General features: G+C 53.5%; 1 protein-coding gene across 1 annotated transcript in view; it reads left to right on the top strand.

Moving 5' to 3' along the window:
- The window catches only part of ARMC9 (armadillo repeat containing 9), a 176751-nt gene that overhangs the window by 147991 nt on the left and 11683 nt on the right, over positions 1-17077 (top strand). Inside the window, exons 22-23 of the mRNA XM_006893542.1 lie at positions 10248-10357; positions 16437-16545. Coding sequence (XP_006893604.1) covers positions 10248-10357; positions 16437-16545 — 219 coding nt within the window. The remainder of the gene's footprint in view (positions 1-10247; positions 10358-16436; positions 16546-17077) is intronic.

Genomic DNA, 17077 nt, shown 5'->3' with positions numbered 1-17077 from the left:
GAAGGCCCTCTATGAGGTGGATTGATTCGGTGACTGGGGTTTTCGGGATGGGTGTGTCAGAGACAGTGCAATTGGCACAAGACAGAGCAGCGTTTATGGCTGTTGTGCATAGGGTCGCTATGAGTCGCAAGTGACTTGACGGCACATAACAACAACAACAACATGTTCATATTTAAGGAGTTCTGGTGGCACACTGTATACTGTGTCAGACTGCTAGCTGAAAGGTCACCGGTTCAAATCCATCGGCTGATCCTTGGGGAAAAGATGGGCAGTTTCGTTTCCTAAAGATTTACAACCTCAAACCCAGTGGAGGGCCACCGTGAATCATGGGGTTTGGTTTTGGGCTTGTTTTGAATGATGTCTTGATTAAAAACACCCATCTGCTATCCTAAGAGGTGGTGGTTCGCATCTACCCAGCATGTCCTTGAGAAAAAGACCCGAAGACTCAGCCTCATGAGATGACAGTGTGGGAAGCCCCCCTCTGTGATGTGGGTCGCAATCAGCCACCTTTGAGTTGGAATCCACTCGCCAGCACCTAACAACAGCCATGTGCTCTGAGCTCTCGGGTGAATGAGAGCTGCCAGCATCACCTGTCCTCACACCTGCTCGTTATATAAATGGATCTCTCATTTGTTACCCACAGCCCCGGCACCTGGCCCTGTGGGCTGGGGACCTCAGGATGGCTCTGTTCTCCTGAGCAGAAGGATAGAATGCCTCCTCCTGCTTTGCACTTCCTGGTCCACTTCCCTCTCCTCAGAGAGTTCTGTGGAGAACTGTGTGAACCTGGTGGAGAGAACAGGCAAAGCCTGCGTGTGTCCACGAGGGGAGGTTGGCTGTGTGGTACTCCCCGTGAATAGGCTGCACTTGGTTATTCCCAACCACAGGGTGATCCAGACACTGGTACAGCAGCAGACAAAATGCCTGCCCTTGTGACGTCGGGGACACTGGGGATGCCAGCAGCCCCAACCCCTCCAAGCCCCATTGCTCTCTACCCCCAAGACTTGGCCTGTCCACATCTCAAGGACCAGAGCCCTGGTGAGTGTCCGGTATGCTCTCAAAACCAGTCCTGTGCTCCACTTTTCCAGGTTTCTGTTTTTAACACATTGCACACACTTTTAAATTGACACCCATGCTTAGAAATACATTTTGCCTACATTTGCGGATATGTGTTTAATTACTGATAAACAAAGGCCAGGCCTTTTTCTCTTAAAACTGCTCTTAGGATTTAAACGACGAGGAATTTTAAAGAACGTCATCACTTGGCGCTGTGTCCCCATCCTCTCACTCACACTACGTCCAGCGGTCACTTGGCGCTGTGTCTGCTTCCGCTCGCCTGCACTGTGTATACAGAAGATATCCTTTCTGCGTGTACACGTTTTTTTGCCAAGCTGTCTTTAAGTTGCAGCCTTTGACCACCCACACACAGAACCTCATGGAAGGAATGAGAGTTCGCAGTCTGAATCCAGTTTTGGGGAGCCCTGGTGGCCTCCTGGCTAAGGACTTGTGCTGCGAGCCCAGTAGCCAGCGATTCAAATCCCCCTCAGCTCCCCAGGTGGGGGAAGGGCCATCTCCTGTGCGAGTCACTGCCTCTGACAGCCTGCTGGAGGGTCGGCTATGAGTCGGTTCCAGCCTGATGCCAGTGAAGCACCTGCAGTCTTGGGGGGGCTCTGGGGGCGTGGGCGCAGTCCATGGGGAACTGCATTGCAACCCAGAGGTGGCATCTCTGCACAGGAGAAAGAGGCTCATCCTTCTCCTGTGAGATTTACGGCTTCTGAAAACTCGCTGGAGGGCCAGCTACGAGTCGGGTCCACCCGAGGGCAGTGGGTTTGAGGTGTCACTTAAATATCCCTGATGTCCTCCAGATGTCTTTGTACGCAGAGGTTTAGGGGGCTTGTTGTTTGGTTGGCTGTTCTATCTCAGATACAAACATGCCTCATTTTATTGTACTTCACTTTACTGACTTTTGTAAACACTAGGTTCTTTTTTGGAAGCAGGAGTAGCATCCACTTCCTACACAACATGCCTCTGGAAACCCTGTGAACTTTGATAAGTGTCCACAGTTGTAGAGGGGTTTCAGGCCTTTTTCATTTGTAGGGTCGCTATGAGTCATGCTTGACTCGACAACAATCAACAACAACAGCGCTCTTTTTCACCGAGGGAGTGTTCATGGCCACCCTGTATCGAGCAAGCCTGTTGGTACCGTGTTTCCATCTGCGGGTGCTCCCTCTGTATCTCCTGTCACAATGTGGGCGTTCTCTCTTGTTGTCATGCTGTTGTGCCGTCTCTCGCCCACTGCCATGGAGTCTGAACTGACTCATAGCTGAGCCTCCACCAGGTGTCCGAGGCCAGGACCACAGTGGAGGAGATTGCCTGTCGTTCCCCCAAGGAGCCACCGCAAGGTTCAGAGCATGGAGGGTTGACAGCACAATCCCTTGTGGACTGTGTCACCAGGGCTCCCTCAATAGACTGTTGTTCTTACCTGGTGTTATGTAGGATAGGATAGAACAGAACAGAACAGGATAGGACTGTATAGGACAGGACAGGACAGGACAGGACAGGATAGGACTATAGGATAGGACAGGACAGGCCAGGATAAACATAACTTTTCTTTGTACTACAAAAAGGGAAAACTTGTGTAACTCACTTGATTGCAATGCTTGCTTTTTCACAGTGATCTAGGACCAAACCTATAACATTTCTAACGTCTGCCTGTTTCCAGCGTCAACTATAGCTAAACCAGTTTTGGATAGAAGTGGTTTCTGGGCTGATCAAGCTCATCTTGATTGACAAGAGGAAAAGGGAACCTAATCATGGCTTTGAAAACTTTTAGTAAATATTAAATATTTATTTTTTTGGGTGGGGGTGGGGTGGGCGGGGAGAAAAGTGCAACAATGAATGAATGGAAGTCCAAAATCTCTGTAGATGTTCATTGAAATTAATAAAAAAAACTATTTTTTAGAAACCTTTAAATCTCCAGCTTTGCAGAAAGATAAGGACATTTTAATCTAACATGTTGGAAGCAGGAGTGGCATCCGCTTCCTAAACAACATGCCCCTGGAAACTCTATGAACTTTGATAAATGTCAGTAGTTCTATAAAGGCTTTAGGTCTTTTGTTCATAGGGTCGCTAGGAGTCGCTTGACTCGACGGCAGTCAACAACAACAGCAATCCAAGGTGAGGCCAGTCAATACCAGATCTAACCAATGGGCCTGGTTAACCTTATGTCAAATGTTCCACTTTTTGTCAAACAAGAAGACACTTCTCTACCTACGGGAAGTGATCCTGAGATTTGCAGAGACCTGTGACTCTCAAGCTCCTTTAAAGAAAGACCCTGTTGTCTGAGTCGGTGGCCCTGCCCCTCTAATGGTGCCAGGGCCCCGTCCCAGCTCCTTCCTGTGAGTCAATAAACACTTGCTCCCATGCGCCAGGCGGTGTTCATCTCCGGGGTGCAGACCCAAATAAGAGGTGTTCCTGCCCTCCGAGGGGCACAGCCGGCTGACTGCAGAGGGGGGAGTGAGGGCTCCTACGACATGCCGAGTGCAGGCTGACCTCAGGGGCGCACAGGTTCCGTCCCAGACCATCACAGGGAAGTGAGCCACATAGATTTTGGTTTTCTGGCGCTGGCAGCCGAGTGGTAAGGAGCTGCACTACCAGCCTAGAGGCAGGCAGTTCGAATTTGACTCCAGCAGTCACTCCATAGGAGAAAGGCGGGCAGTCTCCTCCCGTGTGATTTACCGGCTCAGAAGCCCAGTGGAGGGTCAGCTATGAGCCAGTGCCAATTTGACAGCAGTAAGTTTGAATTTTTTTGAGTTCTGTTTCCAGTATACTGTATCTGTTAAGTGTGCAGTAGCGTTATGACAAGTTTCAAGTATCGCGAGACCAAACTGGGACACATAGACCACATACTGCTGGGCAATGGTACTCACAGCTGGATGCAGGGTTGCCATTGACCTTCGCTTGGGAACGTGCTGAATCTGCAGAGACTATGAAGTGAAGACAGGTGTGCCTGGGTGGGGTGGTGGGGCGCCTGGGTGGAGCAATGGATGCCTGGACGAGATGGTAAATGCCTGGGTGGGGTGGTAGGGTCTCTGACTGGTGACAGATACCTGGGCAAGGTGGTGGGGTACCTGGACAGGGCCACAGGACACCTGAAGGGGATGGTGAGGCTCCCGGGTGGGTCAGTGGACTCCTGGACGGGCCTGGATTCCTGGACAGAGCTGGACGCCTGGATGGAGCAGTGGGGTGCCTGAATGGGGTGGTGGGGTGCTCCTCAGAAGGAGCAGTATCCCCGTGCAGGTCTTGGAGCCTGGCCTTCTCCCAGCCCGCACCTCTGGTGGCCTAGTGTGGCCCTGAGTGCAGATAAAGATGTCCCTGCTGTCTGGGACACTGACCAGGCGTCCCGCCCATTTGTGTCTCCAGGGATAGTCTGTGGGAGCTCCACTCTGGCCGTGCGAGCCACCGCGAGTCACCCAATTCCACTTGTTGGACTTCGTCCTGAGAAGTAACCAGAGGCGGTTGTAGGGACACGTGCCAGAGTGGCGGGCGCAGTGCTATTGGACAGCTGGTACAGCCCATGTCCACCAAGAAAGGGGAGACCCACATCACATCAGGGGAGACCCCAGACCCACCTCTGCTGAGTCACTTGTGGTCCCCGGAACCTGCCCATCGTGTCTGCGAGGCTGTACATCTTTATGCCAAACAGCTGGTGGATTTGAACCACCGGCCCGTTGATTAGAACAATACTACACATCCCGCCAGCGCTCCACGACGCCTCCAGAGTCTCTTCAGTTATCCTGTGTGCACACAAAACAGGTCATCGCCACCAGGTGGGCACCGACTCATCAGGCAGGAACTGACCGTCCAGCGAGTTTCCGAGGCTGTGAATCTCGTGGAGGGGGCGGGGTGCCCATCTTTCTGCCTCTGTGGGAACAAGTCAGCCCCCTGTGCACTGTGCCACCAGAGTGCCCCATCAAAGGGGAAGGGTACAGGTTGAAGACAGAAACCTGCGTAGTACAAGACACTCTCAACCCCCCACTCACCCACACACGCCACCCCACCCCACCCCCGCATGCCCTGAGACACCTCCTGCCGCCCCTTGTCCACTCCACATCTGCTGCTGTTTCTGCCCAGACCCGACTCCCACGCTGACCTCCTCCCTTTGCTGTCTTCACTCTCCCCTCCGTGGCCTTCCAGCCTGCCCTGGGTCCCCAGCCCTGCACCCTCTGGCCACCCCAACCCGTGTCCCTCCTCCAACATCCTTGTAGGGTCCATCCTGGACTTCAGAGCATGGCTGCGCCCAGTCACAGGCCTGCAGTGTGCTGAGACACCCTCACCTGTCACACAGGTAACAGATCCACAGGGCACCGGGACACCCCCACCTGTCACAGGTAATTGATCCACAGTGTGTCAGGACACATCCACCTGTCACAGGCCCGCGGTGCACTGAAACACCCCACCTGTCACAGGTAACAGCTCCACAGTGCACTGAGACACCCCACCTGTCACAGGTAACAGCTCCACAGTGCACTGAAACACCCCACCTGTCACAGGCCCACGATATGCTGGGACACCCTGCCTCACCTGACTTCCATGGTGACCCTCTTTTCAGCCTGCTCCCAACCCCATGACAATGAATCCTGCCCCCCGGTCTCCTGTCCAGGCAGGTCCCCCATCCTTGGTGCTGCTCCCTGTGGGGGTCTCTTCTGGTCATCCCTTCTCATGTCATCTGTCCTCTGCTTTCCATCTGCTCACTGATGACCTTCAGATCCAGCCCCTGCCCAGACTCACCCCTAAAGTCCCAGACACTGCTGTTGAGTCAATTCTGACTCTCGGTGACCCTCCAGGACAGAGCAAACCCGCAGGCTTCCAAGGCCGCCGTCCTCACGGGAGCAGGCGGCCAGTCTCTCCAACAGGCCAGCAGGTGGGGTCAGATCACTGACCTTTCGGTTAGCGTCGAGTGGTCAGCCTCTGCATCACCAGGGCTCCTCTGCACCCACATTCAGTGCTTCGTGGGTCGACACCTCTGGCCTTCCGACTCCAGGGAATGGGGGTAATGCCTTGCCTGACATCTGAGCCCAGATCTGGCTGTTCCCAGACCCCACACATCCCACCTGTGTGTAGGTACCCCTCTTCCTGGGCTGCTGTCCCCCACTTCCCCTCTACCCCACCTATCTGCCCTGGCCCTCCAGGTCCCCAGACCTGTGCAGTCCGTGCCCCAGACTGGAGACAAAGTGACCACTTCAGTTCACCATCACAGACTTCCTTCCTGTGGGAGATTGAGTCCAAATCCCACCTGGCTTAAAGCCCCTCACCTCAGTTGGTCATCCCCGAGGTACCCGCCCTCCCCCTGGCCCTGGTTACCTCCCGCTGCCCTGCCCGGCACCCGGCACTACTTGTGATGCCTTAGAAACTGATGCCCTTGAATTATGGGAGAAACGTTGAATATCTTGCCAAAGAACCCACAGACCTTGGAAGAAGTGCATCTGGAATGTCCTCAGAAGCAAGGTGGTGAGATCTTGTCTCAGCTGCTTTGTACCAGTCCCTGGAGAGGACCATCGTGCTAGGAAAAGCGTGCCAGTGAGGAAGGGCAGACCCTCAGGGAGGGCGGTTCAGATGCTGGTGAGGATGGCACAGGCCGGGCAGCATTGTACACAGGATGGCTGTGAGCCGGAGCCAACCAGACGTGCCTCACCCCCAAGGTGGGACAGATGGTCAGCACCTTTGGCTGGTACCTGGAAAGTCGGAGGTTTGACTCCATCCAGAGGCACCATGGAAGAAAGGCCTGGTGATCCGCTTCAGAGAAGCCGCTGAAAGCCCTCTGCAGCACAGCCCCACCCTGATTCACGTGGTCCCCGCTGAATCAAGGCTGACCTAATAGCAGCTGGCTTACATCTTTCAGTAACAACGCACTAAAAATTTAAATTTAATTCCTTGCAATTACTTACTGTGCATCAGAGAGGTGGGCCGTGACTAAGGATGACAGAAGCATCAGTACGTTTGAGTTGTGATGTTGGAGAAGAGTCTTGAATGTACCATAGACTGCTAAGACAACAAACAGGTCTGTCCTGGAGAGGGTGAAAGCAGACTGCTCCTTGAGGCAAGGATTCCGAAGCTCTGCCTCACATACTTTGGGCATGTGACCAGGAGGGACCTGTCCTTGGAGAAGGACATAATGCTTGGAAGGGTAGAAGGACAGCAAAGGAGAGGAAGACCCTGGATCAGATGGATTGACATGGTAACTAGGGTTTCGGGGATAGGTGTGTTGGAGACAATGAGATTGACTCAGGAATAGAACAGGGTTTAGAGCTATCGTGCATAGTGTCACTATGAGACACTGACGACTCAATACCATTTAACGACAACAATGTAAATACAATTATTTTAACCTCTTCTTGATCATGGTGTTACCTCTGCTGGAAAACAACTTTGTCAGCCTTTGGGAAGCCCTGTCAGTGCCCAGGACCTGCACGCAGGTCCCTGTCCCCCCACAACCCTCTATCCTGGGTGGACCTGCCCCCTCCATGTCTCTTGTGGCTCCTGCCCAGCTGGTCATCCACTTCCCAATTATCTCCTTGCTGGGGTTGAACCACATGAAACCGCTGGCGTTTGATCCTTGTGACATCCAGAGGAGCTTGGTGCTGCAGATGGTTTGCTATTGGCCAGAAACTGAAAGGTTGGCAGTTTGAAGCCACCCAGCAGCTTCCCCAGGAAAAGGAAAGGCAAATCTGAGGTCATAAAAGTTTGCTGCAGACTCTGAAGATGCAGCTCTTGGTTTCTCCCCACCTGGAGTGAAGAAGCCCTTGAGGAGAAGTTGGAAGAATTTTCCCTCGTCCCCGCCCTTCTCTGTGGTGGACTCCACAGGCTCCGCTGTCCCTCGGGCCTGGCACGGCTTGGCACGTGAGCTCCCACCCACCACCAGCTGTGTAATTGTGCTTCAGCCACCTTACTGGCTGCACAATGTGAGGGGCTTATAGTTTTTTCCCCAGTGTTGTTCTCAGGAGCTCTGATGGCTTAGTGGTAAGGAGTTACCCTGTCAACCTAAAAGCGCTCGGTTCAAATCCACCAGGTGCTCTCCAGGACAAAGTCAGCCATCCCCTCCTATGTCATTTACAGCCTCTGAAAGCCTTCTGGAGGGTCAGCTAGGGGTCAGCTCCAGCTCAGTGGCACACAGCAACAGTCTCATTCCAGCCCAGCGATTGTCACAGCTCAGGAAGCCCTTTTCTGGCTGGACTCGTCGCTTCCTAATCCACCTCCTCCCTGGAGGAAGACCATGTGTTTGGTTGAAATCCTGTTTCCCACATTGTCCAGTGGAAAGATCTAAGCACCTGCTCACAGCCACGTGTCACTGTGAAGTTAGGAAAGAGGCAGCATGGGGGAGGTGACCGCCCCTCAGGTCAGCCACCCTGTATCTGCTGTCGCCTTAGAAAGACGGAGTGTCCGCTAATGCCAGTTTCTTCAGCCCTTGGAAAAAGACATGATTCGAAAAGTAGAGTCAGGAGAAGAGAGGAGAGGAGGCCCCTCAGTGAGACGGAATGACGCAGTGACCGTGACGCAGGCGTGAGCTTGGCAGTGACCTTGAGGATGGCGTGGACAGGACAGGGTTATCCATAGGGTTGCTGTAAGGCAGTTCTCCACGGCACCTAACAACAGTCGATTTCTTCAGTTCTTCGCACTTGAAAAAGGCCAAGGATGTGCTTCCCTTTTGGTTTTGTAACCCAGGTCTTCAACACATGTCATTATAATGCTTTGTTTTCTCAAGTCTGTAATCCCTTCAGCTCTCTCACTTCCTCATTTCTTCCTTTCACTTTAGCTTCAGTGCATTCAAGAGCAAGTTTCAAAGCCTCTTCTGACATACAGTCCAGAAGTCAAACAACACAGTGGATTGGGCAGATCTGCTGCCCAGGGCGAAATCTTTAGGGCGAGTGTCACTTTAGAGACGAGGCGTGCCTGACCGAAGGCAAGAGTCTCCACTGTTTGATATGCATGTGAAAGTGGGACAGTGAATAGGGACAGAGGAGAACTTGATGCCTTTGACTTGGAGTGTTGGAGGAGGGGATTGGATACACTGGGGTCTGCCACAAAGTACAGCCAGAGTGGTCCTTAGACAAGGCCAGTGAGACTATCTCACACATCCTGGGAGAAGCGGAGGGCCGGTGGAGGAGAGGAAGCCCCACAGCGAGCTGGATTGACATAGTGACCGTGGCAGTGGACTTGAGCACAGTGGAGACTGTGAGGATGGCGGAGTTGACAGTCTTTTTATCTGTTCTCCATCAAGTCAGGGCTGACCCGACGTCATCCCAGGACAGCCATGGTGGGCTTTCCACCACCATCTGCCAGCTGGCTGCGCTGTTGTGAATGGGGTTGTTGTCATGTTGGAAGATCTGCCACGGGGATTTCAAATACTGGACTTTTAAAACCCTGGTGGACAGCTTTCAATGGGTCTTCCACACTAAGGTTAGGGAGAAAGGCCTGGCCAATGAAATGGCTTCCAGGTCACAACAGCGCTCTGTCGGACTCTCCTGCTAGGGGCACAGCATGAGGAAGAATCCCTTACGGGGATGGACATCATGTCTGGTGAAGTAGAGGGCCAGCCAGGCCTTGTCCCTGAGCCAGCAGTCATGGGGATAACACAGAGCCAGGCACCGTGTTTAGTCACTGGACAGTGACCATCTGATAGCGGTTTAACAAAGGGATCTCCTGCCACTTCCTGCGATTGTGACCCAGTGGCAGACCTCGCACACCTGCTGCCTGGCTGCGTGCATCCCCTCTGTGTGCACAGCGGGCAGTTTTCAGACACCCGTGGGCTCACCCTGCGTGGGAGTCCTCTCCATGGCAACCAGAAGCCCCGCTGCAGTCCTTGATTCTGACTCACAGCGACCCTGTCGGACACAGTAGAACCGCCCCATAGGGTTTCCATAGGGAGCTCTGGTAGCTTAATGATAGGGAACTGCACTCCCAACCCAAAGGGACATGGTTCGAATCCCCCAACCTCTCTGCAGAAGGATGGACAGTCTCCTCCCGTGTGATTAACTGCCTGTGAAAGCCCTCTAGAGGGTCAGCCGTGGGTCGGTTCCCACTCAGTGTTCGACGGCAGTGATCATTCCACAGAGGCTGCCTCAGCCTTCTGCCACAGACTGTCTGGTAGATTCAGACCTCTGACCTTTTGGTTAGCAGCCGGACACCTAGTCCTCTGTGCCCCCAGGACGGTATTTATTGCTGTGGTTCTCGGTTTTTTATTTTCCCTCCAGGCTAGAGGACCGTCTGGTTTGTCCCCATTACTCGAGGAGCAGCCGTCTCCAGGCCCTGCCGAGCGCCCGTAGGTTGGGGAAGCCTGGCTCGTCGGAAGGTGGCGTCTCAGGTAAGTAAACAGGGAGCAGGCAGCTCACTGCTGCTGGTCACTGCGGGGACGAGGGCACAGGGCCAGCGGAATCTCAGACCCAAAGCTCCCGCTGTCGAGTCAGTCCTGACCCACGGCAGACCGTCAGCTTTCCGAGGCTGTATGTTTTCATGGGGTGAGACCACTCATCTTTTTCCTCAGATGGATTTGAACCTCCAACTTTTCGGTTAGCCAAGCACATAGCACACTGCTCCCCTAGAGCTCCTTAGCAGGGTCCCCAGAGATGGCTCAGGGCCCCACTGCTGGGTCGTTTGAACCCACCCACAGGGGCCGCGCTGTCTGCTTCCAAAAAGGCCAGCAGCTCCCCGTTGGAAACCCTGCAGGGAAGCGCTACCCTGCACGCCTGGGGCACCAGAGACACAGTGGTTACGCCTCCAGCTGCTAACTGAGGGGTTGGTGGTTTGAACCCGACAGCTGCTCAGTGAGAGAAAGATGGGGCAATCTGCTTCCGGGAAGAGGACAGCTTTGGAAGCCTTCCTTTGTTGTGTGCTGTGAACTGACACATAGCTGGCCCTCCAGCAGGTTTTCAGAGGCAGGAAATCACACAGCAGGAGACTGCACATCCTTCTCCAGCAAAGTGCTGGTGGGTTTGAACTGCCTGTCTTTGGAGTTGCCACACAGCTTCTTCCCACTGGCCACCGGAGCTCCTCTGTAAACCCTAGAGGGCAGTTATTCCCACTAACTGGGTCACTGAATCAGGAGTCTTTCAGCAACACCTACTAATAACAAAGATGTAAAAAGGGTAACAGCCCCTCCTTGCTCCCAGCAAGCCCTCCGCCCTCCCCTCGGCAAGCCCTCTGCCCACAGCAAGCCGTCCCTGCCCTCCGCCCTCCGCCCTCCGCCCTGGAGAATGCTCCGGCCTGTGGTGCAGAGGGTCCTGGACCTGCCCTGGGCATGTCCGCCCGAAGCCACTCCTCTGAACACCAAGGCTCAGTCCACATCACTTCTCATAGACATGGAGAGAGGTTGCTGATCCAGGAAACTGGGCCTTCCTGTGAGGCCCTGACAGCAGACATCCCAGGCTGATAGAGATTCTCACCCAGGCTCTGACACCCCACATTCTGGTTCTGAGAACTGAGTGGAGAGATGGGGGCGCTGATGGGGCCGGAAATGGTGCAGGTCAGAGCAGAACCAAGCCCAGAATCCACTCAGGCCTGGACACTGAGTTACTGAGCATGATGGGAGACAGAGGCACTTTCCATGCCAGAAAAAACAGGCATGCTTTGAATCAGAATTGTATAAAAATACTTCATTTTCAAAAGGAAATTAAGGGGATCATGAGCAAGCCAGATAAGACTCAAACAGTTAAAACAACCAGGAAGCACATCAGTTTGCAGGATAAGGGACATCTGAGAATGTTGTAGCTCAGAGTCCAGCTCCGTCCCTCCCTGGGGAGGGGACAGCGCGGCCTGCCCCAGAGCCCAGAGAGTGGCCTCTGTGGGAACAGTGGGCAGCAGGGGCCTGAGGGGGGGTCTCCTGATTGTGAGCAGCGTGAGAGATAATGCCAGCCTCGATCACTGTTAACACAGATGTATCAGCCCGCAGGTTTTCAGAGGCTGTAAGACGGATGGGAGGACATTTCCCACCTTTCTCCCTGGGAGCAGCTGGTGGATTCGAACCACCAGCATGGTGCGGCCTCTTGGCTAGCAGCTCGCTCTCTATGGACTGCACCACCTTCACTGAAGTACAGATACGAGTATTCCTTTGCTAAAGGAGTTTATTATTCCCAATGTGATGTAACACTGTTGAGGTTTTACATTGTGATTCTAGAAGGCCGTCCTGTGGGTGTCGGGGAGAAGGCCGTCCTGTGGGTGTCGGGGAGAAGGCCGTCCTGTGGGTGTCGGGGACAGCTGAGTCAGTTCTGCCCCATGGCTGCTGAACTTGACCCCACTGTTACAGCCGCTGTGTCCGTCTGTCTGGATGAGGGGTGTCTTCTTTGTCACTGACTTTCTGCTCTGCCTCATGGGTGGTCTCCTCATGTAGAGATTTACAGCCTCGACACCTGAGGGAAGATCGCCTCCAGCAGACCTGAGGCCCTGGGGTAACTGGGTGGGGTTTTGCCCAGTGTGGCAGGATCCCCCAGGTGAGGCCTCCCTCCTCCCAGCAGGTGAGAAGGTAGGGAAGGCCCACCCTCTCTCACAGTGTGAGAAGCAACTAAACCTTAGAGACCACTTAGAGTTACACCTCAAAGAGACAAGCAAAGAGTTTTGTTTTCTGAATTCTGAAAGCATTCATTTTTTTCCCATCCTCTTCCTCCTTTTGATTGTGTGATTTGATTTGATTTGAGTGAATTGCAGAGCAGATGGGTTTTCTGGTCAACCACTCATGTGCATTTTTGGTTTATGACATTAACTACAACACCCACAAGCTCACCACACTTCCCACTGCCTCCCTGTGACGCATTTTCCATTTATCCTTCTGTCCAACCCCTTCCTGCCTTCTGGGCTTCATCCGTGGACAAACGTCAGCCCTTTGATCTTGTGTGGTTAATTGTTCTCTGGTGTTACTGTTCACCATAGGCCTGGCTGGGACGGGGGTATAAACCGAGCCACAGGAATGGGCTTAGTCCTTTCAGGGTGAGTAAGAGCCATAGTCTTGGGGTGCTGCCAGTCTGTCATACCAGTAAGCCTTGCCATTTGTGTGGTTTTAGTTTTATTCCACATTTTTTTGGCCCATTCAATCCAGGACCTTCTATTGTGATGCCTTTCAGAGTAGTTGGCCATTGCAGTGGGGCACCATCCAGTGCTTCTGGTCTCATGGTCATGGAGATGAGGTTAGAGTGGTCTGTTCATTCTTCAGACTCAACCCATCTATGCAACTTTGCTTTTCTTCCTTCTTCTTTGTTCTGGACAGCGAGGGCCCAATAGCTGCCCCTTAGATGGCCTCTGGACTCCTAGCAGGAAGGACCAGAACCTCTTCTTTGTACTTTGTGCTTTTCCTAACACAGGCCCAACTGGAAACCACCTCATGAACTTCCAGCCAACCCCCAGCACCGACCTTGTCCAGTCAGCACTCAAGGTCTCCCTCGTGTTTTAGTGACCTACTGTTGCTGAAATTGTGATACACAAGCACATGTCTTTAACACACACAGACTTACTCTCTTCTAGCTTAAGGAAAGCTTATAGGTTGGAAGTCCAAACTCAGGGTGCCAGTCCCGGGGGAAGCCCTCTCTGTCTGCTCCTCCTGTAGGAAGGGCCTTGTTTCCTTCAGCATCTTCAGCCTGCCATTCCTGGGAGATCTCCGGGTGTCCTGGCCTTCACGGCTGTCAAGGACCTTCCAGTACCTGAGATACATGCACTTCAATCCCAGGGAGGCCTTTCTGGTGGCGTTGAGGTCCATCTGGACCCCAGCTCACTCTCCAGCCCTGTTATCTTGTAACAAGGGGTTGCAGCCACACCCTAGGGCACCCCCTTCACATCTGATGGGGCTGTGATGGGGTGCATTTAGAAGCATTGAGTTCCACCCTTATTCTTACATCTCCTTGGCTTATCAGCCCGAGGCAGTACAGTGTTACAGGATTGCGTATTTTAGGGGGAAGAACATGTGGCCTCCTCAGCTGCTTGGTCACATGAATCCAGGCCCAGAAAAGACATTCTTTTTAAGTGAAAGACTTAGCCCAAAGTACATCGTTCCCACAGGAAAAGAGCCCAAGAATGTGACTTATAAAGTTCTGAGACACTGGCCTGAGGGAAGTGAGTCTCATTTCCTCCTCGGGCGAAGCGATCTGGACTATCAGAACCGCGTGCGTGCCTGGCCTGGCCACCCTGGAGCTGAAATGCCAAGCTGTCTGAAATGAAGGAGCAGGTGACAAACAGCCGTCTGGTCCCCCTGTCCTACCGCCCACCTTCCAGCCCCTCCCCAGCCGACTCCTGGCTCTTGTCTTGGTCAGGTTGTCTTTGCTGAAACTGCAAGTCTTTGGTGTGGCTGATGGTGGGACAGTGGGGAAGGAGGAAGGGGACCCAGCAGACCTCAGAGAGTCTGTCTGTCTCTCTCCTGGCCCTATGCCCCTTCCGTCACTCTCCTGGGAAGTCTACTCCAGGACGCTGTGTGACTCTTGTGAACACAGGAGAAGGGGGTCCTTGTCGTTTCCAATAGGGTCTTTGTCTCCCCCCACCCATCCCTGGGAGAAGCTTCCCTGCACAGCGGTCTCTGCTGTCTGCTGCTCCATGAAGGGCCCATGTAGGACCTGCTCAGCCGTGAGAATTCACTGCATAGAGTCTGGGCATCTCCCGGCACCTGAGATGGACCGAGAAGTCCTTGGATGGGGCAGATGTAAATGCTCAACTACTGGTGGAAAGGCTAGGGGTTCAAGGCCACACAGAGGCTCCTGGGAATAAAGACCTAGTGCTCTCCTTCTGTAAAACCAGACACTGAAAATCCTGCAGAGCCTGACTCCGCTCTGACTCGTGATGTCACCACAAGTCAGAATCTGCCAACCACAGCTTGGTGGAGGCACGGGGCATCCTACCCCTGGAGTTGAAGGCGTTGTTGTTGTTTCGTGCCACTGAATCTCTTGCGACTCATAGTGACCCTGTGTACAAGAGCCCCAAACACCGCTCTATTCTGTGCCAACCTCGCCGTCTCCAACACATTCATTTCCACCACCCCAATCACAGAATCGATCCATCTCATCGAGGGTCTTCCTCTCCTGCACTGTCCCTCCCCTCTCCCAAACATGTTGTCCCTCTCCAAGGACCAGTCCCTCCTTGCAACATGCCCAAAGTATGTCAGACAAAGCTTCAGAATCCTTGACTCCAAGGAGCATTCTGGCTTCACCTTCTCCAGGACAAACCTGTTTGTTCTCTTAGCAGTCCACTGTAAATTCAACACTCTTCTCCAGCACCACAGCTCAAAGGTGTCAATTCTCTTTATATCATCCCTATTCACTGTCCAACTCTCTGATGCATAGTACGTATATTGCAAAGAGTATAGCCTGGATCAGGTGCACCTTAGTCTCCAGCCTGAAGTCATTGCACTTCAGTACTCTTGAGAGGTCCCTCACAGCTGACTTTCCCAATGCAATTCGTCTCCTGTTTCCTGACTGCTGTTACCAAGAGTGTTGACTGTGGAACCAAGTAAACGAAAACTGTTTACTATCTCAATCTCTTCACCATCCATACTAATGGTGTCAATTGGCTCAGTGGTGAGAATCTTTGTTTTCTTGATATTGAGCTTCAATACATATTGAAGGCTGCAGTCCTTGACCTTCTGCAGCAAGCGCTTCAGGTCCTCCTCAGTTTCAGCGAGCAGGGTTGTATCATCTGCATAACGCAGGTTGTTGATGATTCTTCCACCAATCCTGATGCCACATTCCTCCTCATACAGCCCAGCGTCTTGGATGATCTGTTCTGCATACAGATTGAAAAGGTATGGAGACAGAATACATCCCTGAAGGACCCCCTTCTTGATTTTGATCCGTGTAGTATCTCCTTGCTCTGTTCTGACAACTGCCTCTTGGACCAAGTATAGGTTTCGCATAAGCACAATCAAATGTTCTGGGATTCCTGTTCTTCTCAGAGTCAGCCACAGCTTGTTGTGATCACACAGTCAAAAGCCTTTGCGTAGTCAATAAAGTGCAGATAGACATTCTTCTGGTATTCTCTGCTTTCTGCCAAATACAGGAGCCCACTCAAATGTGAATTTTCTCTTTTTGGTGTGATTGGAGGGCAGGTTTACATAACCACGTGGTGTCCGCCCGACCTCTCACACATGCCCCGGCCCACGCTGTAATGTCTCTGTCCCCGCCCCACCCTCTCTGTGGTCTAGTTCCCATTCGCCCCTCCATCCTCTCCTCTAAGATGCTCTGAGCTTCATCTTTGTCAAACCAGTAACAGGTTTTTTAGTGTGCTTCCAGGCTGCCTGTCCGGGCGGTGGTGCAGGGAGACAATTCTGGGTTCCGAGGCCCCCAAACCCTGGGACAGCCGCTACTGTCCACAGCCCCCAGGTTGTGTGATGAACGGTTCACTGGTCCCTCCAGCCTGGGTGGACCAGCTCTCCCAGAGCCCCCAGCACACGGCCTGAGCTCTCTCTCCTCCCGCAGCCCTCGGTGCCCAGCCTGGAGACTGGCCATCCACAGGATTCCGGGAGGAGCCACGCCTGCCCCCTGCAGGAGCCCCTAGCCAGGACCTGACCATCGGAGAGACCACCAGGTAGGAAACCAGAGGGGGGTCTACTCCTCAGACACTGTGGGGCGGACAGAGCTAAGTGGAAGCTGACAGATGCTGGAGTCTGAGGTGGGTGAGGGCTCCCAAAGGTCTGCTGAGGACCGAGGCACATCTGGCTGGGTCTGGACATGGATGCGGTGGCTCAGCCCACACTAGTATCCTTCCACGCATCAGAGGGAACCCACAGCAGTCAGGCTTGCTGGAGAGGAACACGGGTCCAGGAACTGCTGTGAGGGCCCTCTGGACTCCCCAGCCTCCGCTTAGGAGGATGAGGCAATCCACTTCTGAAAAGATCCCTGAAGCCGCCTCGTCAGTCCCACCCTGTTTTGCAGAGAGGAGCCTGGAATAGGAGTTGCTGGGAGGTGTGAACAGCATGGCTCACTTGCTCGGGTGCTGACAGAGAGGTTGGAGATTTAAGTCACTCGGAGGCCCTTGGAAGAAAGGCCTGGCAAACTGCTTCCTGGAAGAATCGCAGCCACTGAGGCGCCCCACAGTGCAGGCCCAGGCTGACTCAGGG

The sequence above is a fragment of the Elephantulus edwardii genome, unplaced genomic scaffold, assembly GCF_000299155.1.
Source record: "Elephantulus edwardii isolate Elephantulus edwardi_28Jun2011 unplaced genomic scaffold, EleEdw1.0 scaffold00127, whole genome shotgun sequence".
NCBI lineage: Eukaryota > Metazoa > Chordata > Mammalia > Macroscelidea > Macroscelididae > Elephantulus > Elephantulus edwardii.
The sequence above is the reverse complement of the archived record's forward strand: the minus strand, read 5'-3'. Positions and strand labels throughout refer to the sequence as shown.